The sequence below is a fragment of the Opisthocomus hoazin genome, chromosome 8, assembly GCF_030867145.1.
Source record: "Opisthocomus hoazin isolate bOpiHoa1 chromosome 8, bOpiHoa1.hap1, whole genome shotgun sequence".
Lineage (NCBI taxonomy): Eukaryota > Metazoa > Chordata > Aves > Opisthocomiformes > Opisthocomidae > Opisthocomus > Opisthocomus hoazin.
This window is the reverse complement of record NC_134421.1, coordinates 73,175,290-73,203,095: the sequence shown is the minus strand read 5'-3', so window position 1 is coordinate 73,203,095 and position 27,806 is coordinate 73,175,290. Positions and strand designations below refer to the sequence as shown.

The 27,806-nt window shown below is 49.8% G+C and overlaps 3 protein-coding genes across 4 annotated transcripts in view; 1 reads left to right on the top strand and 2 right to left on the bottom strand.

Moving 5' to 3' along the window:
- Window positions 1–96: 96 nt before the first annotated feature.
- CEP41 (centrosomal protein 41) lies at window positions 97–11,938 on the bottom strand. Its single transcript, XM_075428394.1, has 11 exons — window positions 11,848–11,938; window positions 11,266–11,329; window positions 10,135–10,182; window positions 5,932–5,993; window positions 4,760–4,829; window positions 4,145–4,286; window positions 2,991–3,142; window positions 2,600–2,667; window positions 1,684–1,798; window positions 1,277–1,492; window positions 97–810 (listed from the first exon to the last, which is right to left on the bottom strand). The coding sequence occupies exons 1-11, from the start codon at window positions 11,884–11,886 to the stop codon at window positions 662–664; spliced, it is 1,125 nt and encodes a 374-aa protein (XP_075284509.1). The 5' UTR covers window positions 11,887–11,938; the 3' UTR covers window positions 97–661.
- Window positions 11,939–12,134: 196 nt separating this feature from the next.
- On the top strand, window positions 12,135–23,624 carry MEST (mesoderm specific transcript). Of its 2 annotated transcripts, XM_075427770.1 has the most exons (12): window positions 12,135–12,201; window positions 13,485–13,639; window positions 14,713–14,792; window positions 15,244–15,321; window positions 15,738–15,874; window positions 16,921–16,979; window positions 17,230–17,270; window positions 17,661–17,731; window positions 18,279–18,380; window positions 20,841–20,917; window positions 21,471–21,534; window positions 22,016–23,624. In XM_075427770.1, the coding sequence occupies exons 2-12, from the start codon at window positions 13,486–13,488 to the stop codon at window positions 22,131–22,133; spliced, it is 981 nt and encodes a 326-aa protein (XP_075283885.1). In that variant the 5' UTR covers window positions 12,135–12,201; window position 13,485; the 3' UTR covers window positions 22,134–23,624. The 2 variants fall into 2 exon arrangements, with proteins under 2 accessions (XP_075283885.1, XP_075283886.1); XM_075427771.1 differs by lacking the exon at window positions 18,279–18,380.
- Window positions 23,559–27,806, bottom strand: part of COPG2 (coat protein complex I subunit gamma 2) — a 21,965-nt gene continuing 17,717 nt past the window's right edge. Inside the window, exons 20-24 of the mRNA XM_075427769.1 lie at window positions 27,627–27,798; window positions 26,563–26,660; window positions 25,699–25,837; window positions 25,212–25,310; window positions 23,559–24,048 (exon numbers count right to left, since the gene is read on the bottom strand). Coding sequence (XP_075283884.1) covers window positions 23,918–24,048; window positions 25,212–25,310; window positions 25,699–25,837; window positions 26,563–26,660; window positions 27,627–27,798 — 639 coding nt within the window. The 3' untranslated portion in view covers window positions 23,559–23,917. The remainder of the gene's footprint in view (window positions 24,049–25,211; window positions 25,311–25,698; window positions 25,838–26,562; window positions 26,661–27,626; window positions 27,799–27,806) is intronic.

The window sequence follows — 27,806 nt, the reverse complement described above, 5'->3', positions numbered from 1 at the left end:
TATTTTCTCCCGCAGCTCACCTTTAAAAACACAGAACTCTTTCACAAACTGTCCATGAGTAAACACAACTGCCAGGTTACAGTGCCACGCTGGGCGTTCTTTCCAAAAACATCTTTATTACAAATACTTCCGTTCATTAACATAGTTAAAAAAAAACCCCGTAGGGAATCCTCTCTCCAACGTTTTGGCAAGTTGCTGCATGTCTGTATCTCTGCTACAGAACACCAGCGTTTTTTGCTCACAGATGATTTCTGTCCCGTTTACCTTCACACGTGTTCTCCTGTTCGCGCAGTCTGCGATTCCGGGCACAGCACAGGACGAGCGTGTTACAGACACAAGTTCATTCACCTCAAACTACAAGCTTTACAGAACCATTTCTACTGGTCACAAGGCTTTACTACCAGTTTCCTCCCTTCGCTACAAAAATCAGTTAGATCAACTCTGTCCTGTCACTGCCCCTAAAGGTCAGCCCTGCCAAAGTGACGCCGTTCCTGCTTCTACGAAACATCAACTGCTCCAGCTCCCCCAGCCTTACCCAAGGTGCCATTTATATACCACCGCTCCTTTTCTCTGTGGATTCCTAAAACGACAAACAGGCTGCACTGCTCAGGCTTCCCAGAACCCGGACATTCATTTATTCGGTGGAAGAAGACACCGCTGCTTATTTCCACGGCCTGTTCTGGAGGCTGTTGCTGCTGAGCGAGCGGGTGGTGAGGGATCCCACGTTGCCAGGGGTGCTGGGGAGACTGGGGCTGCTCCTCACAGTTGTCACCTTGGAATCAAGGCCTGAAGAACCACGGCTAAGACGGCCTAGGGAGAAAAAAAAAAGATCAGAAGCTGAGTGCGTGACAGTGCACAAGGACACACAAATGATCTGTCGTCTGTCAGTGGCTCTCCAGCTCTCCCTGTAAACATACCGGCCCATCAGTAATTCAGCAGGGGGGTTCTAGGCAGTCTCTATGTAGCTCTGCAGGCCTAAAAATTTGAAAAACCTACTAATCACCAGTAAAACCTAAAGACATTTAAATACGGTGGGTGGAATGGTACATGCCTGCCCTCAGCAGGCCCAGGATTTTGCCATCATGTAGCTATGTCAGATTTCAAGTCCTCTGCGATCACCATAGCACAGGTTTTGGTGGATCTTCTCAGATAGTTTAGAAAAAACCCCTCCCTCTCCTAGCCATCTGACAGAGAGAGCACAGCAAAGCAGAGAATTGCTGCAGGGCCGGCTCAAGAGCTACAGAAAGCAGCTGCAGCATTTGTCCCGGAGTCTTACTGGCAGTGTCTGAAGGAAAGTGCTCCTCTTCTAGGTAATACTTTATCTTTTGTAGATCATCTGCAGAAAATCTCCATTTATTCTCAGCACACGCGGGTGGCACTTTGGGAGAGGTCTTTTTTCGGGCAGATCCGGAGGGAGCTGCCACCTGGCAGGACACAGGGAATGAGCCGGTGACCAGACCTTCTGGGATCTTCTGCGCAAGGACCTTCAGGCCTGCAGACATACAGATCGCACGTTGTCGGTGACCACCAGCTAAGATGGGATCAGCAAGTTTACCAGTCACAAATAAAAACACTCAGAGCTGAATATCCAGCTCTTTCCAATCTCCAGCTCACGCAACCCTTGCTCTCTGCTCTCGATCAACCCACCCGAGACCCTGGGGAGTCCGGCCCATCCCCACTTACCTCCAGATAACATGAACAAGTTCTCAAAGCCCCTCTCACACATGGTTGTCGCAGCCTGGCTGGCTAACCTCTCATCGTTGTCATACAAAATAATGATTTTTCCATGTGCATTTTTCTGATAGGTAGAAGAGCTAAGGATTCATTTGGAAACGTAAAAGGTGACCGTTAATACCTTTTAGAAAGAAAAAGGGAGACAAACAAATGGGACTGGAGAATGAGAGACTCCCTACTTGATTTGTGAGTATCGGCAGCAATGCCTCCCCTTCACCGGTGCTTTAAAACCGATTTCTCAGTAGCTGGGGCTTGCCAGATGCTGGAAGGACACAGCCTAATCCCCACTGGAGTGCAGCCCCTGCAGCAAGTGCCCACTGCTGTTTTGAAGATTGGTTCATAACAGGCAATAAAAGGAAGCACCTTTGTTTACAACCTCCCCTCTCCCCAAGATAACTCGGGAAATTATCAGCCTAATCCCAGCTAATAATCCTCTTTCTGTCCTCCAGAGAAAAGCCAATCCCCATCAAAAAGCTGAGAGGAAGCCAAAGGATTTGATGAATGCCTCCTTCAGGAAGCCCAGCACTCCAGCAACAGCAGGGGACACGTGCTCAAGTAGTACAGCTTTGCCTTCCAGCAGCCAAAATCCCAAGAAAAGCCAAATTCAGGCAGCTCCCACCAGAATCAGGAGGCATTGCAGCCTTGAGGAACTAGAATCTGGCATCTGATGGTGGCGGCGGAGGTAATCACCGCCAGCGTAAAGGACCTCCCCTCCCACCCTCCTCGAAATCCCCAGATTTTGTTGGTTAAGCATCGTCCCGGACACAGCGACTGCCACAGCTCCAATTGTTTTTGGAAGACCCCACCAACATCCCCTCCAATTTAATTTTTTATTTTATTCCAGCACTTTATCTGTAAAGGATACATATTCCAGAATACTATTTGTATATGGGTTCATCGTTCTAGACAGCGTTGCAATAGGGTAGGAATAAGCTGCAGAGGAGGGAAAAATAAAAAAAATTAAAAAAGAGAAAAATCATACAGCGGCTGAGCACCAACCATCACACCCCCTGGGATGCAACCGACAGATTTGTAAGAGTTCAGCAGGCTTGGAAACCCACTGAATAAGGGATTAACATCAGCTCAGTCCCTTCACCACTTCCCAGGAAAGATGAGTGTACTGGATGAGTGCCGAGAGTATTCTGCACCCAAGCTATGTCCAACTTTGGGGGCAAAAATGAAGCAAGAATGACACAAGGAGGTGAATACATGATGCTAGTGGAGACTAGGCTGCTGTGGGATTCTGGCCTCCTCACCTCCAACAATGTGACATTGGTCGTACGCGTCTCGGTCTCGTACATCCAAAAGGAGGAAGGGGCAGTCGGGATAGGGCATGTCTTTAGCCTGAGCGTCCGCTTTCTTCGGAGCGTCCTTTTCGATATCCAGCTCACCGACGCCACTTATCACACTACAAGAGGAAAGAGGAGGTTACGGCACAAGCTCTCGCTCCGAATGCTTCTGTACCTCTTCACCACATCAGAGTGCTTTTCCATCAGCTGTTCTGACAGCCCATTTATGTTCCAGTACAGCCAGACACCACACAAAAATGGAGCGTTTATTTCAGGTTTTCCAGCACATCATAAGAGACTGATTTCATTTTTACCAACATGAAAAATAAACAGCACAGCTTTGCTATGTGAGCATACTACAATTCTCTGGATCAGTCAAGCCCAGGAGTTTTATTCAATGTCCTAAGCGACTCTGAGGTGAGGAAGAACAATTCTGAGAAGCTGCCAACGCTGAGATCTCAGCAAGTCTGACACAGTAAATAACTATCAGTCATCCACAAGCAGTACTATGCAGATGCCTCCCATTTCATCACTAGATTGGATACAGGACACGAACAGAAACCTCCAGATACCATTAGGGGTCACTAAATTGATGGCATTGATACACAAACACCCAGCCTGTCAAGCCAGTGCCTCAACTCTTCAGTTAACACTTGCCCAGGTACAGCAACGGAAGGGCCGAGACAAAGCGTCCTCTTACAGCGCCTTCCTGATATCTCCGACCTTGACTAGTGACATATTGGGCTTGGAAATTGGACTGTCGTTCTCAGTCACCGGACAATCCGTTAAGATCATCAGGAAGGCACATTACTGAGTTTACCAGAGCAGTTTATAACATGGATTCTTGAACCCAGGGACCTAGATCAAATCCCATGAACATGTATCCCTGTCAGCCATTTAGACAATCAGTAAGTGGCAACAGCGTTGGGTTACAGCAGCAAACCAAACTCACTCAGACAGGAAAACCATGCCAACCCTCTTGCTCACATCCCCATACCTGTAAAATCAAGCTTTAATGAGAAATACAACATAAAGCCACTTAGTAGCAATTAAAATAACTAGCTTGATCAAAATAATTATCTTCTAAGACAGGAATAAAATTGGGTATCATTATCAGGCACCTCTGCAGCGTGGACCGATAGGATTCCCCAGCTCCTGTGTTGTTCATGAACAGGACTGGACTAGGTGTCCCATCACGGTCCCCTTTCCCATTTGTCCCTGCTGTGACTTCAGCATCTGCATCCGGAGCAGCAGAATCACCATCTGGGGAGAGAACAGGGTATGAAGAGTTAAAATGCTGCAGGAAATAAACAAGCAGGTTTTAAGCCCGGCTTCTATTCTTAGAGGAAAGTGCGTCTCAAAGACAGCCTTATCTTCATCCTCTTACAAGGATGTCTTAACGAGAGCCTCATATTAAAAATAATAGAGAACGATACGTTTTTTAAGGGCTCCAGATCTCATTTTAACAATTCAATAAAAATGTAATTCTTGGTGCATGATATCTACTGAGTTACTACAATACACTTGGCAGCACGAGGCCTTGCTCATTTGCAAGCCTTCTGGTTTGGGAGTGCTTCTGTCCCCAGAGTGCAATGGCTGCAGGCCACAGGTTAAGTTTTTTATTCCTCCTGATTAAAAGGCTTGCTGAATAGTCAGCTCTGTCTGTCAGGACGCAGTTCACCATATGACAGCGATCTACAGCTCCTTCCCTTTGTGCTTACAAGAAATACCGTTACCTTCCAGCTTGTGGATCTCCTCATTTGTCACTTCTAAGGTTTCATCAGATAGAGAGGCAACCTGGATGACCTGCAGGAAAAAAAAGCAAGCAACAATACCTTGATACGCACGTACCGGCGTCCATGAAAGACAGTGGGGATCAGCTTAAGGAAAAACAATCCTCAAGCCAAAACACTTTTAACTCAAGGCAGCTTCTATTGGACTTCAAGGTCACATGGAGGTGCATGTATCATGCCTGTACTGCAAGCGCATCCTTTTATTAAATGGAAATTGTAGCAAAAACAAACAAAAAAAGGAATGCTCAATCACAGAATAAAGAAAAGCCAGATGTGCCATGCTGGCAATATAAAATACCAGAATGTTTTCTGACTTCTTTATAAAGTTCAGTCACCGAAACATTTCAGAGCATACACTACACCGGCTACAATCACACGCGGTTAACTGGTCTGTGAGAGAAGGCCCGAGATATTCACACACCAACTCAGTTCACCACACCAGTAAGAGTCACAGGATTGGTCTTAACAATCCAGGGGAACTAAAGAGATGAGCCCGCAGAAACCCACCCCTTCAATACCTGCAAGTTTAACCTTCCCTTTCCTTCTCTCCTTAGAAGACAGCTTGTCTTTTTCTAGTTTTTACCAGTTTTCTTGAACCAACATGTAAGCAACACACAGCTCTTTATTTACTGTTCAAGTTTCCCATTTTTTAGTATCTTGATTCATTACTTTTAATTAAAAAAATATGCAGAAATCCTTGAAGTCACAACCTTCCCACCTTCTACAGCTAAACCCACTATTACGGAGGGCTTCAGGCTGCGACTACTTGACACGAAGCTCGATGAGAGCAGATCTCAACGCTGCTTTGTGTAGCCCTTTTCTTTTGTAAGAGGCTTGAAGATCCTCTTAAGTAAATGGAGAAAAAATATGGAACAGATTTCAAAAACAGAGTCACTACAGACTTCAGTTTGAAATTAAAAGCATCTGACTACTCTGAAAACACTGGCCTGAATGGTTTGCTTTTATTAATGGAAAATCTGCGAGAGCAGGAGGAAGCCAACACAGAAGAACAACACACTAAGGCTACAGAACTACATGGAAAGCTTTAGATAAAGCAAAAAAGCTGTTCACCAAAGATAACAACTTTCAGAGGCCAGAGAGGGAACTATACATACCAGCTGGGCAAAAGTAGTCACCTTCAGTCTTTTGAACAGCTCATCCTTCTTATATCTGTAATCTTCAAAAACAAAACAGAAGAGGGCAATGTAAATTTTCAATTAATTCCCAGCTTTTGCCAACAGCAGGCGATAGGCTTGGTCCCAGATATTCTCATAGACTGTCTTCTCCAACAAGGCAGGGTTTCTGCCTTTCTAAGCTTGTGATGAAGGATCGGTGCAGCAAACCTGAAGACTTTGTGAAAAGTAGCATCAGTTACAAAGGCAGATCTTGTCCAGACATGATTAAAGTGGAGAAGGCAGGTTTAGTTGCTTTCAGACCCAACTCGGTATTATTTTGTGCTTTCTGTGCTCCCTGGGGGAAGGAAGCAGCTTCATGAATTTATCACCTTGCCTGCTCTGCTTTGAAGCCTGCTGTGGTCACAAAGCCTCTTAAACCAAAAGATTTCATTCACCTGAAGTTTTAATTTGTGTAAGTTACAACCGAATAGGAGCATAGGGGCACTGCATCTCAGATTATATCTTTTCAAACACCAAACTAAACATGTATGTTTAATATTACTGATTAAAGTCCTCCAGGTTTTCTTATTTTATCTAACAATTAAATTCCAATTCCTACAATTTGCTAATATGAATATCTAAAGGAATGGATAACTGACAGAAGGCGTTCAGCGCAGAGAACCGAGCAGCAGATCAGCGTGGATACCAGCTTGCAGCGCACATAATTGCTACGGAGAAGCTGAAACTAATTGAATCTTAAGCCTGAAGACAAAGCTTAGGCAGCAAGGAAACCGAGCAGTCTGTTGGAACGACTGGCAAACAACCAGAGATTAACAGCGCTAAGTAAGCGATGACAAGGATGGAAGTCTGATTGCATACAGATAACTCGAGATGTGTAAACATGAGGAGGAGAGAAGCCTTCTAGTGTGAAACAAAAGGGTGTATGGAGGAGGAGAGAGAAGCTGAGTATCAGTAGGAACATCTTGATATGAAATAGCCTCCCACGGGAAGTAATGGAAGCCTCATCCTTTGGGAAATTTACAGCTAGAAAGAAGATAGCAGAGGAGGGGGAAAAAAAAAGAAAAAAGAAAAAAAAAATCAAACCTGCACTGGCAGGGAAAGGCAAAAATGAACAAAATTCTTCCCTGTCAGGCACTGCAGCTGTAACTGAGTTCTGCATGCAGCTCCTGAAGCCACGCTCTAACAAATCTCAGCTCTCTCAAAAAATAAAATTGCTCCTCCTTCTCCCTCACTAGGTTCCACCTCTGAAGTCCCAGGTTTTTATTTTTATAAAAAGAACAATCCCTTTGCATTTTTCTAACAATTGGAGGATATTCCAAAGCGCTCTCTCTCCAGCTGTTCAGCTAAGAGAACAGGACCTTTATCAAATCCAGCCAGTTAAGCAATTCTAAATCCTCTAAAACCATCTGCTGAATACTCCATAGCTTAAGCAAGAGAAGATGGGGGAAAAGGGGGAAGGGCTCCAATCCACATTCCTGTAACCACATGAAAAAATGACTGCCAAATTAGCTTATGAAAACTCTCCAGCTGACATGTGTCTAGAGAAGGAGCCACGCGAACGCTGGAGGCCGAGGTCTCTTCTCAATACAAGCGGTGATCACGCACCTCCTGACAGACGCTCTGCTTGGACAAGATTCTCCCTGTGCACAGCTGACAGGCACGTTACAGTAGCAGAACCCACACAAGAAGAAATATTGCGAGCTTTCACCTCTTTTTTTTTTATTCCTATCCTTTCCCTCTTAAATTGACTTCCTGCAAAGGGAGGCCAATTAATTTTCAGCATTCAGAGCAAGCAGAGTCCCCAGATTCAGTCTCCCCTACATAATGTTTATTAAGCTGCAGAACAAGTGCCTACCTGCTACTAAACAATCGGCCTTAGAGAAAAAGGACCCCATCCAAAATACCCCAGCGCACTGCAGTGTGCGCTACAGCTTCCAAAACACAGGTCTGAAGTACAAGACCCACGCATAAACTAGGTTTCCGAATGTCAATTAACGTGAAATGACCCTCGTGGTTCTTGCAAAACCACCTGGTTTCAAGCCTCAAGCTCGGGTTGCTAAAGCCTCCCTTTATCGCCCCGAAATAACAGCAACAATTCTCTCTTATACAGCACATTTCACCTGCCCAGCACAAAACTCACGTGTAGCCCACGTCCAAACGATTAAAACTCCCCAGTCACGGACAAAAAGAGCCCTTCAGTCACGCCAAGAGCAAGAAATCAACTGAATTCAGACCGACAAATAAAAGCAGCAAAGCTTATGAAGCGCTGGACGTACAGAAACACTGACACAGCAGAACCCTTGCCACAGTGCTCGTACAACACAGCTGCTGGATGGTTTCCTCCCACCTCCAGTAAGGATTATTCACTCCAGAACAAGCCTTTACGCCCTAGATCTTGCCTCTACCACCCAAAATTATTTCTATCAAGAGAAAACAAAACAAAACTGTCGTTATTACAAAGCCCGACCTGGTGCAAACCGATCCGAATGCCTGCGCGAGCCTCCCAGCAGTTACCAAACAACTCAGAAGCCTCCAACTACAAAAGCAACACGACGTACCCGGTTCTGTCCTGGCAGGTCCATTCGGATTTTCAGACATTTTTTTGCTTCACTGAACCGGTCTGAAGCTGTAATTGTTGTGTATTCAGGGAGATGGTCCTCAGGGCCTTGGAAATGAGTGAAGCAACACCAGAGAAAGGGAAGAGACTTGGTGCCTCTCCTCAAGCCAATCCTCCAAAGAACAAATCATCGCAGTTCCAGCTCTGTTATCATTTTTGATTCCACCGCAGGCTCGCGTTATTAAGTGCTACTCTCTCACATTACACGAGAGACAGAGAGTGGCCTGTACTGGGTATTTAAAGTTGTGTCCAAACGGTGTCATCTATCCATGAGAAATCAAGGGGGAGAAGCTTCTAAACGGCCTGGGAACACAAGGCCTCTATTCAGCACAGACAGAATGAGAAAGTTTCTACCGGACTCCAGAACCACGACTAAACAAAAGAACTCCCACGCAAAACGAAATCAGACTCGCGGCAGAGATTGAAAACCATCTAGACCCATACAACAAAATTTTCAGCACACATAAAAGCGATGGCCATCCAGTGTTAAAGTACTGAAATCTCAGCCAGTCAAGGCAGGATTTTGGAAAGCAAGGTTATTTCTCTTTTGATTTTCCCCAAAGACCTGAGGTGTTTAAAAAAAACAACAAACAAACCAGCAACAAAGGACCATTTTGCAGGAAGCCAAGCACAAATATATTTACGTGCCAGATTAAACCCATTTACTGTATTCCTCTGAGATGGTAACATTCAGATTATACAGGAGGTCACCAAGAACTAAAACCGAACATTCAAAATCCTAATTAGTCCTCGTTAATGGGGATGATTTTTCTTTCACATCAATAAACAAAGCTTTTGGGTTTAATAGCTTTCCTGGCTCTGTATGTGAAAATAATCCGGACAGTAGCTGAAAATAAAGTAGCAAAACATTAGTTTCATTAGTAAGATTTTTTTAAAAAAGCCTATTTTCAGTGGAAAAAGAGACTGAAATAAAAAAATCAGTTGGGCTTTTGTTAGCCTGACTGACCCAAAGCCTTCAAAACACCAATGTTGTTCTGGTAAACAATGTTACTCCAGTAAAATCAAAGAGTTACACAGGAATGAGCTTGCCTCTTTCCTGCCTTGGAGTATTCGGATAGAAATCCAAGTACATTAAAATTATACAAAAGTAAAAGATCTCATGTTCAATCATTTTGTCACCTAAAAGTGAAATAAAGTCTCAGAAGTGCAGACTGTGTCTTCCCAGATGAGTCCAGTCTAGTTTTCTTCATCCTATCCTCTCTAGTTTCCACTCCAGAACAAAAATTGCACAAAGAAGGATCTGGAAACCCCCCTCGACCTGCCTGCCTGGTTTCTTAAGTTAAATCTGTAAAGCACTGCGAGAGACCGAGAGATAAAGTGCAGGACAAAGTGGAAGCAGCCCAGCAGAGAATCAAGGCAGAAGCATCTTTGTATCGTGTTGCTGCATGTTCCTACAGCTCATTCCTGTAAACGGCTGTGGGAATCATCGGGGTGGAGATTTCCAAGCAAATGGAGGGTCTGGGATTCAGCCCTGCTCCTCGATGCTCTTCCTGTTTTGAAGTAACCCACCGCATGTTACAATCCACCCCTCTCGAGATACTCACTTCTTTTGATCTCTTCCAACTTCTCAGTGTACTTTGTCAAACTGTTTCCTGTAACAGGGGAGGAAAAAAACAAATCAATCAGTTTGTCACATTTTTTTTATTAGCGGTTTTCTTCAGTGCTATTAAGGCATAAATTTTAATTTTTTTGAAGGAAAAGATCAGACCACGACAACAAATATTTGTTGCAGATCCTCCTTCCCCATGACAATACAAGGCAGCCATAAACCAAAACCACCATGATTTTCCTCTTCACGCTTTTCTCTCGCAAGGAAGGCCGAACTAAACAGCAAAGTCAGTCAAAGGACTTGCTGGACCCCGGCTGCCAGCCGCCTCTGGGAGTAGGCAGCGCTCCACAGCTGAAAGCCTCCGTACTGGATAAAGTCACCGCAGATGTTTATGACCAGAAGGAGCTCAAACCTCCTGCATAGACCCACAGCGCTGTTTCAGATCTACAGAACACATTGGAGTTTTATTTCACAGGATTTTCAGTAAAGGGTACAAAAGTGTCTATACCTTGCTAGTCAGAACAGCGAGATTCCCCCCCAAACCATCCTCATAGCATTCTTCCCAAGCCCTCTCTACTCGAAAGCGTAAGTTGTTTTGACAACGCTTTGTCCTCCAAAGTCATCGCCTTCAGAAAGTCACTACCTAAAACTCAGTACGGTACAGCCCTCACTCTGAGAGCACTGAAATCAAGACCCTGCTATTCAAATCCTGCCTCCGACACGCTGCTTCAAGCACAACTGTGGCCACGCTGTCCCTTCCCCAACATTTTTGTGTTGCTACTACAGGCAGGTGTCACTGGATAAAATTCATCTGCTTTAACAACAAAAAAATCCCTAATGACACCCCCCAAATAATTATCTTGACTTGCACCCTTATCAAGATACCAGTTTATACAAGAAAAGCCAACATGTAGGAAGTCCAAGACCAGTAATTTCTATAGGAACTGTCACAACAGAGCCTGACATGATGAAGTGAGGCACATCACCACGCAAGTTCTGACACAGCTGCACAGCATCTGGGGTAAGGCAGCTCAGGACAGAGGCTGATAACATATTATATTTAGCATATTTTTGTGTAGTCCTACATCCATTTTTGGTGTTTTTAACCTACAGCGACGCCACTTACCAGTGTCAAGGCGGGTTTTTATATGTTGGTATCGGGGATTCTGAGGGATGCGCCTGGTTAAGTACTGATTTGAAAAGGAAAAGATGAAAAGAAGTCAATATACAGCCATGTATTTGTTTTTAAAGGCAAAAAAACATGAGTTGAAAAGGCGATTTGAAGGTCTCCAAGAGACAGCACAAAGAGGAGCGAGACCCCAGGCACCCTCTCAGGCATTCTCTGCTCTCAGACAGGACAGACCCCCGAATCTCCGACTCGATACTAAACCCCTGCCAACCCGCCGCTTTAAAGCCTTAAATAGGCGAAATCTCCCTCCCTTTCTCTTCCCATCCGCAACTCACCGGGAGCTCCAAGGACCCCGGCAAACCCCTCCCCCTCCCGAGGAACGCACCGGTTCCCTGCAGCCCCCCGAGAGCCCTCAGGGGCCGCTCGGCCGCCGGGGACCCCGCGCCCCACGGTACCCCCTCAGGGGAAGAGGAGGCGGCCGCCGCTCCCCGGCCCGGCCCGGCCCGGCCCCCCGAACTCCCGCCGCTCCCCGTCCGCCCGCGGGAGGGTGACGGCGAGGGGAAGGGCCCCTCATCCCACCTCCGAGCTCCCGACACCCCTCCTGCTCGACATCTTCATCCGCAGCAGCAGCTCTGCCCCTCACGGCCACCTCGCCCGACCCGCCGTTGGGTTCTGGTATCCCACCCCGCAACAACCCCCACCCCGATTGGCCACCCGCCGCGCCCTCGGCCAATCAGACGCCGCGTTGAGGCGCGGGCGGCTCACGGCGCTCAGTCGTCGCCGGGCAACGGGGAACGCCGCGGCTGCACGCGCCGTGACGCGCGGGAAGCGCGGAGGGGGGGGCGGAGCGGCCGGGTGGCGCGTGCGCGGGGCGGGGCGCTGGGCACGCCCCTGGAGCGGCATGGCGGCGCGCGGCCGGAGCACCTGAGCCAGGTGAGGCGCGCGCAGACCTCCCCCCCGCCTGCCCCGCCGGGCGCGGAGGCCCCGCCCACCGCCGGCGGGGGGTGGGGCCAGCTCCCCCTGAGGGGAGGGGGGCGTGGCCTTGGGGGGCCTGATGGGGAGGAGGCTTGGCCGTGGAGGGGCGGGGCTGGGATTGGGGGCGGGGCTTTGTCAGTGGGGGTGTGGTCTTGTTGATGTGTGGGCGGGGCTTATGGAGGGGTGCGGGCGGGGGGCGGGGCTTTGGCAGGGGTTCCCCCCTTGAGACCTTTGGCTTCCATTTGATCCTCAGCCTCAGGCTGGGCCTGCGGCCCCCGTCAGACCCCCAATGGGGGACACGTTCCCCCTCAGACCCTAAATGGGGGTCACATCCATCCCTCAGACACTTTATGGGGGCCACATCCCCCGTCAGACCCCAAATGGGGGTCACAACCATCCCTCAGACCCCAAATGGGGTCACATCCATCCCTCAGACACCTTATGGGGGCCACATCCCCCCTCAGACCCCAAATGGGGGTCACATCCATCCCTCAGACCCCCAATGGGGGCCACATGCCCCTCAGACCCCAAATTGGGGTCATATCCATCCCTCAGACAACTTATGGCGGCCACTTCCCCTCTCAGGCCCCAAATTGGGGTCACATCCATCCTTCAGACCCCAAATGGGGGCCACGCCCCCCCTCAAACCCCCTAACCATCAGAGACCACTTTCTGTCACGGACCTGCCACCCCGGGGACGTGCAGGGTATGGGGATGTGAGGGTTTGGGAGACTTGAAGGTGCGTTCTGGGGATGTGGGGGTTCGGGGGACATGGTGGTGGGTTTTGGGGACACGGTGGTGGGTTACAGAGTCATGGCGGTAGGTTCTGGGGACATGGCGGTGGGTTATGGGGTCATGGCGGTGGGTTACAGGGTCATGGTGGTGGGTTACAGGGTCATAGTGGTGGGTTCAGTGGATATGGTGGTGGGTTCTGGGGACATGGTGGTGGGTTTTGGGGACATGGTGGTGGGTTACAGGGTCATGGTGGCGGGTTACGGGGTCATGGCGGTGGGTTCTGGGGACATGGCGGTGGGTTTTGGGGACATGGTGGTGGGTTACAGGGTCATGGTGGTGGCTTACGGGGTCATGGCGGTGGGTTCTGGGGACATGGTGGTGGGTTACAGGGTCATGGTGGTGGGTTATGGGGTCATGGCGGTGGGTTCTGGGGACATGGCGGTGGGTTTTGGGGACATGGTGGTGGGTTTTGGGGCAAATCGTGGCAGACTGGCTCTCTCCCGCAGGATGAAGGAGTGGTGGGTGCAGGTGGGGCTGCTGATCGTGCCCCTCCTCGCTGTCTACCTGCACATCCCGCCCCCCAAGCTCTCCCCGGCTCTCCTCTCCTGGAGGTCCTCCGGAGGCTTCTTCACCTACAAGGACCAGAACATCTTCTACAGAGGTGACGGGGCCACGTCCAGCCCTGGGGACACCTCATCCGTCCTGGTGGGAGCGGGGCTGGGAGCTCTGCTCCCCTTGGTGGCCCCTGGGCATGTCCCCAAGGCTGGGCAGGGCAATGGCAAACCCCTTCCTAAATGGCTTTAGGGGCAGCCGCTGCGTGGATCCAGGCGCAGCGTGGCTGTTCGTTAGCAAAACATTTTAATTGGGTGAAGCCGTGAAGGTTGGTTCCTGGGCAGCGTTGGCAGTACCTCGGTGTGGGCAGGGAAGGATCCCAGGAGCCTCCGACGGGTCACAGCAAGCAAAAGACCCTGAAAAACCTGTTTTCTGGAGAAGCTGTTACCCATCCTAGCGTCTTAGGGGCAGCTGTAATTAATTTGTGCGAAGTAAAAGCCTGGTTTGCGTTAAGCAGCCGATGGTGGCTCATCTGGCTGGGTTTCTGAAGCCACGCTGGCACCGCGAGGCTGCAGTGAGGGTCAAACCCACGCTTGGTTTTGGGGGAGCGGGGTGGTGAGGTAACACCGTGCTGCCGGTTGGGCTCCCAGCGGGGCGAACGGCAGCACTGGTGTTACTGGGGAGGAAATTGGTGGGGGGAGAAGATGACAGGGCTGCAAGGATGGTGAGGGGACTGGAGCATCTCTCCTATGAGGAGAGGCTGAGGGAGCTGGGCTTGTTCAGCCTGAAGAAGAGAAGGCTGAGAGGGGACCTCAGAAATGCCTCTAAATATCTGCAGGGTGGGTGTCAGGAGGATGGGGCCAAGCTCTTTCCAGTGGTGCCCAGCGACAGGACAAGGGGCAACATGCACAAACTGAAGCAGAGGAAGCTCCAGCTGAACATGAGGAAGAACTTCTTCCCTTTGAGGGTGATGGGGCCTTGCTTGGCCCAGGCTGCCCAGGGAGGTTGTGGAGTCTCCTTCTCTGGAGATATTCAAGACCCACCTGGACAAGGTCCTCTACAACCTACTGTAGGTGACCCTGCTTCAGCAGGGGGGTTGGACTAGATGACCCACAGAGGTCCCTTCCAGCCCTGACCATTCTGTGATTCTGTGACCCTGAGGTGCCTCGTTCCCTCCCCAAGATTCGACCGGTGCCGTCGGCAGCTCCGACATCGTCATCCTCCTGCACGGCTTCCCAACCTCCAGCTATGACTGGTGCAAGGTGAGGGGAGCGAGTGCATGGGGGGGGTTGGATGCCGACAGCAAATCCCATGGTTTCTCCCTCCCAGGAACGAGCAGACGGACACGGGTGGCGGGTCAGCCCGGGGTGGGTGATGCTCCGGAGGAGGTTCTGCCGGGGTACCACCAAGCTCCGGGCTATCAGCCCTGTTCCTCTCCCAACGCCTTGCACTGGAGCCAAGCTCTTTTCCCTTTCCCTGCTCAAAGCAGGAGGAAAAGACCCACAACTACTTATTGTTGGGTTTTTTTGGGGATGGTCTTGCTGTTTATTGGGAAATTTCAACCTCCTGCAGTTTTCTTGGAGCTGGAAGTGCTGTCTGGGGGAGTGGAGGGCAGCGTGGCCGTCCGCAGCTGCGCACCACCACGGACTTTTCCACTCTCCGCTCTGGTCGGCTGTTATTTTTTTATTTTTAAAGCATTTTTCGTCTTTGCAGATCTGGGAAGGGCTGACCCAGAGGTTTCACCGGGTGATTGCTCTGGATTTCGTAGGATTCGGTTTCAGCGACAAGCCTGTGAGTAGCCGGGGAGAAGGATTTTCACAGTTGCTTTTGGCCCAGAGGTTGTTCTGCCGTGCCGGCATCCCCGGAAAATTGGCGTTTGCAGTCCGGTTTCTTCTCCCATTTACATCTGGAAATGGAAGAAGACGTGATAATGGCAGAAGGGACGGGGAAGGTGCGTGGTGGAGGTTGGCTCTGTCACCGTCTTGCCTTTATTTGGGTTTGATGTGACTCCAAAGCACACCTTCACCCCTTTGGGCAGCGCTCCCGTGCGTTTGTGGACGTAGCTGCTGGCCCAGGATGGCTCTGTCCGGGGTCACAAACTGCTGGTCTCCATCCCATGTTCCTCCATTTGGGTGTTTATTCCGGAGTTTGTTGGCTCATGGTGGGTCAGGCTCTCACTGCGGCTCCTCTCCTGCTTTGGTTCGCAGAGGCCCCACCGCTACTCCATCTTCGAGCAAGCCAGCATCGTCGAGGGGCTGGTGCGTCACCTCGGCCTCCACCACCAGAGGATTAACCTCCTGTCCCACGATTACGGCGATACGGTCGCGCAGGAGCTGCTCCACAGGTCACTGCAACCCCTGATGCTCTGCCTGCTCTCTGTTGTCCCCGTTGAGATGATTTCCAGCAGATACGTGGAAAGATGTAGTGCAGAACCCCCTTTCCCCTTTTTCCTGGAGAGCAGCTCTGCGGAGAGGGACCTGGGTGTCCTGGGGGACGACAGGTTGACCATGAGCCACCAGCGTGCCCTGGCTGCCAAGAAGGCCGATGGGATCCCGGGATGCATTAGGAGGAGTGTGGGCAGCAGGTCGAGGGAGGTTCTCCTCCCCCTCTACTCTGCCCTGCTGAGGCCCCATCTGCAGTGCTGTGTCCAGTGCTGGGCTCCCCAGTTCAAGAAAGATGAGGAGCTACTGGAGAGAGTCCAGCGGAGGGCTACGAAGATGAGGAGGGGACTGGAGCATCTCTCCTAGGAGGAGAGGCTGAGGGAGCTGGGCTTGTTCAGCCTGGAGAAGAGAAGGCTGAGAGGGGACCTTCGAAATGCCTCTAAATATCTGCAGGGTGGGGGTCAGGAGGCCAGGGCCAGACTCTTTGCAGTGGTGCCCAGCGACAGGACAAGGGGCAACGGGCACAAACTGGAGCAGAGGAAGCTCCATCTGAACATGAGGAAGAACTTCTTCCCTCTGAGGGTGACGGAGCACTGGAGCAGGTTGCCCAGGGAGGTTGTGGAGTCTCCTTCTCTGGAGATATTCAAGACCCGCCTGGACAAGGTCCTCTGCAGCCTGCTGTGGGTGACCCTGCTTCGGCAGGGGGGTTGGACTAGATGACCCACAGAGGTCCCTTCCAACCCCTACCATTCTGTGATTCGCCTGTACCTACAGCTGTAACGAAGGCTGGGAGGTCTCAGGGCACATCCGTGGTAGGCAGATTGGAGGCTCCCATCTAGCAGTTCCCAGCTGGTAGGATGTTTAACTTCCCTCCTGAGGTCCTTCTTGTCGAACTGGGGACGAGAGGGGAGCAGAGATGATGTGACGCTGTTAATTTGACCTGGTCGGTCACTTCTTGGAGCCTGGAGAAGGTCTAGTTGTGTTTCACCTTCATCTCTTCTGTCCCCAGGTATGAGCACAATAAAACTGGAAGCATCTTGATCAACAGCCTCTGTTTATCCAACGGAGGTGAGGTTTGCCCGGCATCATGGGATGGGTGGGCTGGGAGGGATGGGGATCTGTGGGACAGGATCACCCGAGGGAAAGCACCACCCTGAACCCCAAGGAAATTGCAATTAAGGTGCTGTAATTAACTAGGACCATCAGTCCTCGGGCTGCCTGTGCTGTCTTTCATGGCACCGTGAAGAAGGGGAGTGACTGGGAGACACGGATCAAAACACTCGTAGCGTTACAGCTCTGTTCTCTGACGTTCTTCCAGGGATTTTCCCCGAAACACACTACCCCCGGCTCATCCAGAAGGTGAGCTGCTACCCCCTCTAGTCGTACCGAATCGCCCCTCAAGCAGAAGCCTGACTCTGTGAGTTCGGGGTTTTACCTGGCTCAGATGCCTGCTGCTTTTCCCGCTTCGGTAACGGCACCCGAGCCGCTCGCAGGCATCGTTAGAGGCGGTGGGGAGAAGCAAGGGCTGCCAGGATGCGGCTCGTCGCATCCAAATGTCCCAGCTAATCGCCCCTTGAAGCAGTGATGTCTCACCTCCAAGAACCATGTACATCTTGAGGGTCGGGGCTGAGCTGGGAAGCTGCCGTAATGCGGGGAGTCGGGGGGGGGGGAAAAGCCCTCCGAGGAGGCAGGATTTACCCGTCTGTACGATACCGAGTGGTGCCGTCTCCTTTTTCCCTTCTGCCCAAGATCCTCAAGGATGGGGGCTTGCTGTCCCCAGTCATCACGCGGCTGATGAACTTCTTTTTCTTCTCCAGAGGGTGAGTCGGGTCCCCGTGCTGCTGGGCATGGTCTGTACGGGGGGTGTGGGCCGAGCGGGGAGGGGGCCAACATAGGAATTAATGTAGTGGGTATTTGGCAGGTGAGTGGATCCCCTGTCGCTCTCCCAGGAGAGATTTGCCCCTGGATTTGAGTGACCTTGGTCCTCTGGGCCATTCCCTCTCCAGCAAAGTGCTTCAGCCTGATAATAAACCACGCGGCTTTTCACTGTACGCTGAAATCCTTCTCTCCCACGAGTATTGGGCTTGCGCGTGTTACAGAGGCAATGAAAACCGCAACCACACTCTGCATGCGGGGAGCAATCAGATACACATTTTTATCAGATGTTGCAAACCCTCCTTTTTTTTTCCAAAAATCCCTTTAGACTGGCTTTTAAGTCCAACACTGGGCGCCTTTGCGGGGAGAATTTGCAGTGCTGCGCTCGCACCCACGTGTTTTGCAGTGGAAGCTGGAAGTTCTCGGCTGTTTGGGCTATTTTTTTTGCCCTCAGTTTTTGAGCCACGTGCCACGCTGAACTCTATTTTTCAGGCTCGGGGCAGTCTTTGGGCCTTACACGCAGCCTTCGCAGGCAGAGTACTGGGACATGTGGACGGCGGTGCGGACCAACGACGGCAATCTCGTTGTTGACAGGTACAGAATCACAGAATCACAGCATGGTCGGGGTTGGAAGGGACCTCTGTGGGTCATCTAGTCCAACCCCCTGCCAAAGCAGGGTCACCTACAGCAGGCTGTAGAGGACCTTGTCCAGGCAGGTCTTGAATATCTCCAGAGAAGGAGACTCCACAACCTCCCTGGGCAGCCTGTTCCAGGGCTCCGTCACCCTCAGAGGGAAGAAGTTCTTCCTCATGTTCAGACGGAACTTCCTCTGCTTCAGTTTGTGCCCATTGCTCCTTGTCCTGTCGCTGGGCACTACTGAAAAGAGTCTGGCCCCGTCCTCCTGACACCCACCCTTCAGATATTTGTAAGTATATATTAGGTCCCCTCGCAGCCTTCTCTTCTCCAGGCTGAACAAGCTCTGAACGTCGCTGTTAGTCGCCGCACGAGCTTTGTTTTACACCCGCAGCATCCCCGTTTGCAGGCAGAGCCATGCAGCGGCTCGGAAGTTACCAGAGCTCAGCGAGGCCTCTGGACATTGGCTCCCCAGAGCCTCCAGCTGCTTCTGTTGGGATCGGGATCATCACTGCACCTCAAAAAAGAGCTGGGGTGTGATGTAGGAACAGGGATTCTTTCTGGGATGATGCAAGGCAGGTAAACGGAATGTGGAGTCGGCAGGATCTGAGCCTGCACACGGTGGGAGAAGGACACTTGTGCTGCAGATGGACAATGCGAGGAGAGGCTGAGGGAGCTGGGCTTGTTCAGCCTGGAGAAGAGAAGGCTGAGAGGGCACCTTAGAAATGCCTCTAAATATCTGCAGGATGGGGGTCAGGGGGACAGGGCCAGACTCTTTCCAGTGGTGCCCAGCGACAGGACAAGGGGCAATGGGCACAAACTGAAGCAGAGGAAGTTCCAGATGAACCCGAGGAAGAACTTCTTCCCTCTGAGGGTGACGGAGCCCTGGCCCAGGCTGCCCAGAGGGGCTGTGGAGTCTCCTTCTCTGGAGATATTCAAACCCCACCTGGACGCAGTCCTGTGCAGCCTGCTGTGGGTGACCCTGCTTCGGCAGGGGGGTTGGACTGGGTGACCCACAGAGGTCTCTTCCAACCCCGAACATTCTGTGATTCTGTGAAATTAAGGGCTTGAATTTGTGGGGTTTTGTTAACAACTGGAGATAAATCTGGTTTTCTCCAGCTTGGGGTTTTCGGAAGGACCTCAGGCTCGTGGTTGCGAGTTCAGTATCCCCATTCAGTGGGGCCTGTGCGTGTCCTTCACCCACCGCATGCAAATTCCTCTCTCCTCCCGCTGGGAACAATCTCTGGACAAATCACAGCGAGGACCAAATAGCTCAGCCTCCCCAAAGGGGCTGGCTAATTGCCTCCTATAATGAGGGATATTCGCCCAAGCCCACCTTTGGTTCACGTCTGACGCGCTGCTCACTTGGCAAGTCCCGTCGTGGCATTTTCGCAACGTTGCCGGCAGCACAGCCATGATGGGAAGCTCAGTGCCAAAATATCTCCACCCCTTAAATGTCACGTGTCAGAGTACCAGTGTGCTTATTTAGTGTAGCTTCCTGTCCTTAGAAGGCTTTTTATAATCCAACTGACTTGAACCTGATGTTTAAATGATGAGCCTCAGCCCCTGAGAGCTGTGCTGAAGCAAGGAGTCGCCCCGAGTTGCTGGCTGGGGTGACGAGAGGCTGAGGAGCCTTTAGCAGTTTGGGTTTTCACTGTAAGACCTGACTAATGCAATTTATCTCCTCCTGCACTTCTCCACACTCAGTATTTCAGTGTTGGTTCCTCTTCTGCGGGGCAGTGAAATGGTTTCAGAGCTGCTGCAATGCCCGTGAGCCCAAGCGTCGGAGTGCTCGGACAGTGCTGCCTCTGCGCTGGCTTTTAGCAGACCAATTTCTGCCCCATTTTGTAGGAACTGATCGCAAACCCGCTTTTTGCTCTGCCACCTGAACAAAGCGGTGGGGAGTTTGCTGAGGGGGTTTAGGGGTAACCGACCTCTTGGTGCTCATTCTGCTGTGACTTCCTGCACTGCCTGGAACAAGGATTACAATGATTCACCGCCTTTTACAACCCAGTGGCATTTGACTGGGAGCAGAGGACCCAAATTTGCTTCCATCTCAGCTGGGAAGGATTCAAACCTCATCCTCCCCCTTTCCCCCCTTCCTAAATGAACTTGGGTTATCCTCCAGCAGGACTCTGAACTCTGGGCACGGAGCTGGCACGGGTGAGACCTGGACTCAGTCTCCCAACCTCATGTGCACTTTTATTTACTGATTGTCTAAATAAAAAAAACCTTGGGCAGTTCACTAAGCTCAGAGATGGTCAGCAGACTGACTTTGTGTTGCTGCTGCCCCAGGGGGGCTGTCGGTGGGAGATGCGGAGTCCACCTCATTTCACAGGCATGCCTTGCCCCGAGAGCAATTTCCAGTCTATGCAGCACCTCGAGGCACCATCCACTGCATAACATCAGGTTTCTCTTCAGTATTTTGCAGTATATAAACCAGAGAAAGAAGCACAGAGACCGCTGGGTTGGGGCTTTGAAGTCCACCTCCGTCCCACGTGAGTAGGAAGCCGTTTTCTTTGATTTACTGGCTGGGATGTTGGGAATCGTTCCCCTCGCCTGCAGGCACTGGAGCATGGCTCTGCCTCCTTCCACTAATTGCTAGAGCCTCTCATTACTCTGATGAGGACACGGCTTAGATGTGGTTTTTGCAGGGGGTAGCAGTTTAAGGCTCAGTTGGAGCGGAGAGCTGTGAGCTTGTTACAGTAAGAAGAAAAAGTTTGTTCCACTGAGCAGAGGTAACTTTCCTTTAGAGGCTGGTTCACAGCCTCCGGTTTCTCCAGCTGCTGCCCCAGGGAAGCCAAGGTGCTTTTCAAGCGCAGAAGTTTGCAACCACTCAAGGAGAGGTTTGGAGTTTGCAGGAGGAGGGTTTGGATGCTGAACTTGACCCCAGCAGAGAGGAGGAACCCTTTTGGCAGCTGGTTTGCTCAGCGCGCTGCTGAAAGCTTCCCAAGCTCCGTGCTAAGGAGAATGTATCTCCAACAGACCTCCTTGGCTTGGTTTAGGGATGTCCTTGGGAATAAAAGCTCTGTCTGTGCTTCTGTCTTGCAGTGCATCTAATCTACGGGCCCCTGGACCCTGTGAATCCGCACCCAGAGTTTCTTCAGCTTTACAAGTAAGACAATACGCGCCACAAAGTGGGAATGCGCAACTGGGGTTTCATTTTGAGACATTTTTTTGTCTCAGACTTTTCCTTCCATTCCCTTTTCATCGAGGCTGTTTTTAATTCCCACCTGTAACCTGCAGAGCCAGGTGATTCAGCTGGAGCCTTCTGCAGTCTGGAAACTGCTTCCCCATTTTAGGCATTAAAGTCACAATTCTCAGTCAAATCAATCACGCATCTGAAAACTACATCAGACAGAGTTAAGATTTATTGACTGAGGTAGTCTTCTCCTCCAAACTGACCTGAAGTAAATCCAGCACTTGGAAGAGTGGTCAACTGTAGCTGCTACAGGGTTTTTTTTTGTCCCAAAACCATGTTCTGGGCAGAATCCCAACTGTGCAAGAGGGTACCGTCCTCCTCACCGGTAGCATCTGGCTCGCCCCGGGCCGAGCTGCAGTTCCTGTGCTTAAGCCTTGCTGCATTCTCCCAACAGGAAGGTGCTTCCCATGTCCACAGTGTCTGTGCTGGACGACCACATTAGCCACTATCCACAGCTGGAGGATCCGACAGGCTTCCTGAATGCGTATCTGAACTTCATCAACTCCTTCTGAGCTGCTGCAGCTCAGTTCTCTCTCCGAGTCAGGCTTTGGTGGCAGGAAGAAACCCTCATTTTTTATCTCCAGATCCAACACTTTGCACTAACACCCTAATCTTTGGCTGCCAAACCGCTGCGTTTATGCAGTTAAATCCCTTGAATGCCGGAAAAAGATTAGCCCGCAGGGAGGCACGCACAAAACTGGCAGCCTAAGTGGAGTTATGGAATGCTGACAGCTCTTCCAGCCCTGCGCTCACCTCGCTTCTGGACAGGCTCGTCCCTGTATTCAGGGCCAGGAGGGCTCAAGGGACAGCAGGGGCACCTGAGGGGAGGCAGAGCACAAATGTCAGTCCAAGAGTCCTTACTTGCCTTCACTGCTGGGCTACGCTGCGTGCCACAGGCAGACAGGACCACTAGCAGCCAAGGGTTGATGCACACATTCCAAAGACAGATGTTGGTCTGGTTTTTGAGTTGCCACACAGGCAATTTAAATTATATCCTTCTGCTAAGTGTTACAACACCTGGCCAGCTCGTCAGGACTGAAAAATTTGAAACTGAGTTTGCCTACACTAAATACAGCAGGAGAGGTGGATCTGTAATCCCCCAGAGTATAGGCAACGATGCTCTGCACCCATTAAGGGGCATGTAAGTACTGTAATTATGTCTTCAGTTACCTCTTTTTAATGGCCACTTACCCAAAGGCAAGCTCTAAACCTCAAGTTTTTACTACATCCCTTGTTTCTCTGATTTTCAGTTCAATAAGCAGAGCCGCTTGCTGCCCCTACGGCCCTGGGAGTATCTCAGGAGCTTCCCTGCACTCAGTTCTACCAGGGCAGGCTCATACCTGTTACTCTAGAGCAAGCTGAATATGCAATACTGGCACCAGCAGAAGCCACAGTGTTCTTCTGAGCAATAACTATTCCAGCCACCAGGATCTGGGAGAGGTGTTTAAATCAGCATTAAGACAGTATTCCTTCCTTCCTCACCCTGACTCGATAACTAAAGAGTTCATCAGCAGAGGGATGCAGAGCTTCCTTCCCAAGGCAGTCAGTGCAAGGCCCCTCCTTCCCCCTCTCTTCCCAACTTTTGATACAGGACTTTTCCCCATCTTTGAGCCCAGGAAAAGGCTGCAGTGTTGTTTGGTATGATCTGACATAAGGCTCAGAGAACTGAATATGCCTCGATAGGTGAAGTTTAATCTCTCTCTCTGTACTTTGATTTTTCTGTGTGGAACAGAGGAGTTGATCATAAAAAATTTGTAAATTTAGAGGTTGGCAGACTCCGCAGGTTTTGTGTGGTTTTTAACTGCTTGTGTTTGAAACCTAATAGCATCCCTTCAGGAATAAAGGGCTTCTGCTGAGTAAACAGCCATTACGGGCTACTTTTTCTGTACTGAAGCAGACAGAATTAGAACAAGAAATTTCTATTTTATTAACAGTAATTCATATGAATTCCACCACTTGGACCAGTGTTTATTTTCTGTTAATAAAAATCAGTTTTGACAAAAGTCTGATTCCATTTTCTTACCACCTGCATCTTTTATCTTCCCTGCTCTACTGCAAGTGGCCAGAGACGCAATAAGTTAGACAGGAATGTGTAAGTGACAACGACGGAAGGGACACGGGAAGGGCTCAGTACCAGCCAGCCACTATTGCCACTACTGTAACATCATACAAAATATTTACCAAATTGAGGAATAAAAACTACATGCAGAAGGACAGACAGACTGCTTGATAGCCGGTGGATACCCAACCGGTGCTTGCAAAGGAGGTTTCCATCACAGTCGATGCGCGGTAACGCTCAGCCTACAGAAGCCAGGATGACATCTACAGGCGTTTCTTCCTTGCTCCTGACCGTCACCTGCATGGTCACGCCATCTCCTAGCGCAAGCCTGGACCTTACCAGCACATCGCAGCCGCCTCTGTATACACCTGGGGACAAAGCAACATTTGAGAGATGCCCGGGAGAGCGGCTCGGTGATCGAGTCCTAACCCAGGAGCCAACAATGTGGTGAGTGCACAACAAATTCAGTCTATGGCCAGTTGCAGAGAGGAGGGAAAAGACAAAAAAAATCCCAAAATCCCCTAAGCCCTTGAGGCCAAGACTGAAGATAACAGATACTGTCCTAATTAGACAGAGTCATCAAGTGCTGCTGGGGGGCTAGGCTGATTCAGATAGGTAGAAACCAGGAAGCGGGTAGCTGAAGCTCACTTCTGGTGTGAGAAGGCAACAGATACTGTAATTCTGTCACGAAGGCACAGTCCACTCTGGTAAAGGAGGAATAGTCCTCCTATGCTTCTACTAGAGTGCTCAGAAGTGGTGCTCCTGAAGGCAATTCACACTGCAGGATGAGCCGTCTCCAGTCCCACTTCAACATCACTATGCAGACAGAGCTGGAGTTACCAGTTCTGTGCCTGAAATAAACTGAGATCATAGAATCATAGCATGGTTTGGGTTGGAAGGGATCTTAAAGATCATCTGGTTTCAACCCCCCTGCCATGAGCAGGGACATCTTCCACTAGACCAGGCTGCTCAGAGCTCCATCCGACCTGGCCCTGAACACCTCCAGGGAGGGGGCATCCTGTCAGACTACTACGTGCCATGTTCATTGCATTTTTGCTTTAACAACTGCAATAAAGTTTTGCAGAGCACTTGACTTACAGGGACTGCCCAAAACTGTAAACCCAGAGCACAGTCACCGAACCAGAAGTTGTGGGTACTGCAGGCCAATTCAGGATGTGTCTTTAGTGACAGGAACTTGAAAACAAGGTGGTCCTAGGAACCCCCTTCTGAGATCACATCAGGCAAGGAATTTAATGAGGTGTCTGCTCTGGAATTTCTTTATTCAAAGGATTCACTACTGTTCCCAGAGGTAGAATACCTTTACTCAGAGACACAGAGCCTAGCCTGAGTACACCCAGGACAGCGGGCTCCAAGTTTCCACCAGCTGCATTCAACTCGCCAGTGCACTTCAGCTTTTTACAGAGAAAAAAACCTCTCAGAATAAGAGCAGAATCTCCTAACCCATTTCCCTTGATTTAGTAAAAATCTGTGGGGACACGGAAACGTCGAGTTCAATAGCATGAACACTTACCAGCTAAGTAGAGCGTGTGGGAATTTTTGTTCTCTGGCACTTTATCTGATCTCTCGCAGGGCTGCATGCCCAAAAACTTGATGATGTTATTGACAGCTTCTGCATTCAGAGATTGAAGAAGAAAATTACCTCCAGCTTGGTGCCAAGCTTTCTATGAGAACTAGTTTGCAGTTAAAGAACATGCTCTAAGCACCCATGTGGCTTAAGCATTTCCATTCATTGTCTTGGCTGCAGCCCCACCAACACAGCAACCCTGCGATGTCCCTTCTGCTGCACCCTTCCCTTCAAAGAGCCTCAAGCAAGAGAGCACTGCCAAACTTCCACTCACTGTAACTCCAACACTGCAATGCCAAGCCTTGTTGCTGGGACATAATGTCACGCTGACAGGCACCAAATTCTCCTCCCACCACACTAATTATATCCCCAGCGTGGCAATTTACCAGGATTACTATATGGGTCACCAGTAAACGAGAAGAGATCATCTCACCGTCAAGGGTTTTAATTGAACTAAGCGCAAAGGTTTCTTCTTTCTCAAAGTCATCGCCCACTTCTTCCCACGCAGCTGCAAAGTTAGGCTTTAAAACCTTCTGAACATGATCGGACACAGTCACCTCCAGATCTTCCAACTGACAGAAAAGCAAGGGAGATTTTCAGCTGCCAAAACCATCCTAATCTTAGAAAGCGAAAGAAAGACAAAGAGAGACAGCAGCATTTTGCCAAGACAACTCTGGAACGCCTGGCTTTAATTTCAGAAGCAGCACATAATTAACCGTGATCGTTTATGGTGGTCATCTGTAAAGCTTAAAAACATTTACACAAAAACATCTGTGAGACTAAAGGAGAGCAGAAAATGGGGCAATCGCTTTGTGAGTCAAAGCCCATTCTAGCCCTTACCAGGCATCTGCGGAGAGAGACTTTCTCAGAATCGAGGAGGAGCTTTTTACTTCCTTCAAGCTCAAAAGACAAGCACTTTTCTGAGATATGACTGGTATTTCAGGGACTGGTAACACAAACACAATAAACAGAAGGGCAAGTGCTTGGGGCGGAGAGAAAGATTGGGCCACAGTCCTGAAAACAGATAACAGAAGTCCTTCCTTCCTTCCTTCCTTCCTGTCTGTTCCCACAAATCCTATCTCCCTAGGGCACTATGGCTAAACTGACTTTTGGCAGACGCAAGGTTTTGGGGAAGCCTCTGAAGTTAAACACTGCCAATATTTTGGAAATGGTGTTTCAGGCAGCCCTGCTGTTCTCTCCTACAAGGCTTCAGATCTGAAAGGAAATCATTAACCCAATGGCCACATGCATTAAGAATTAGTGACAAGAAAAAAAACCCCACAAGTCCTGAACTTACCACATACTCATCATCATAGCCATCTTCTTCTGGCACGCCTGTGTTTGGGTCACAGTCTCGAACAGTGAACTTCATTGTGCAACTGAAAGTACAAGCAACTGGGGAGGAGAAGAAAAGCCCATATAGGTTAATGGTGCAGTTTCTTCTGCTTGACCCCTCACTTCCCAAAAAGGGACTGGAAAGAACATGCTTGAGCTTTGCCCCAGAAGATATGACACGGTTGTAGGCAGAGCATTTTTCAACTTCACATGAAATTGCCCTTCAGACTCTTAGATGAAGGCCAAAAGGGGATCTCAGGGCAGGCGTACGCCCGGGCCACAGTGCAACAAGCACAAGTCCACTGACTCAGAGTGCTGCAGTGCGATCCAGTCAGCATTAGCTGCCAGAAGCAACTCTGCAAGAGTTTCTGACAAGTGGATTATGATCCAAAACCACAGTTCAAGGAATTCAGACTCGTTCTAATCTTCTCTGGTATTAAAGCGATAAGCAAGAAATCCATCCCGCTGACAAGTCAAGTCATGCTAAACCAACTACAAATGCAACGGAGTTTCTTTTAAGTGTGAATAATAAAAGCAAGAAAGGGAAGTTTTATGCCCAAGTAAATCTCTCATTCCTAAATTTCGTAGATGTTTCTAATTCTCTAAAAAAACCGAAAAGTTGCATTACTTAGATTTTTTTTTCCCTACTTGTATTTTCCTTTTACCAATTCTGTTCCTACTACCAGCAAACACCTGTTTTCAAAGGTGCTCCTTTCATTGACTCAAGATAATAAATGCATTTGCCTCTATTGCCTACACGCTCTCCCATGCTCTTAAACATCCCATTTTTAATCATCCAATACAACCGATTAGTTAAAAACTGTGTACTATTTTGTAAAAAGCGTGCATGCTATTTTGCACACACACAGGTTCTACATAGAAACCAGCATGTGTGACACATGAAACTGTACTACAATCTCAGTTACACACTTGCCAAATTCCACACCCTAAAGATTTTGTTATCTGTTCTTAAAAAACTTTATCTGAGGGATTTGTCGTGCAGAACTACTCCCTCCCAGTGGGTACCTGCAGTGGGGTCATCCTGGGGAATCTGGACGAGGGTGTAACACATGCCTGGCTGGTTGTAAGCCAGGCTGGGCGATGGGATGCAACAGATGACGTCGTAAGCATCCGACGGCTCCATCTGCACAGTGACTCTCTCCAACAGCTGATCATTTAACGTGTTTGTGCAATCAAACTGCAGAA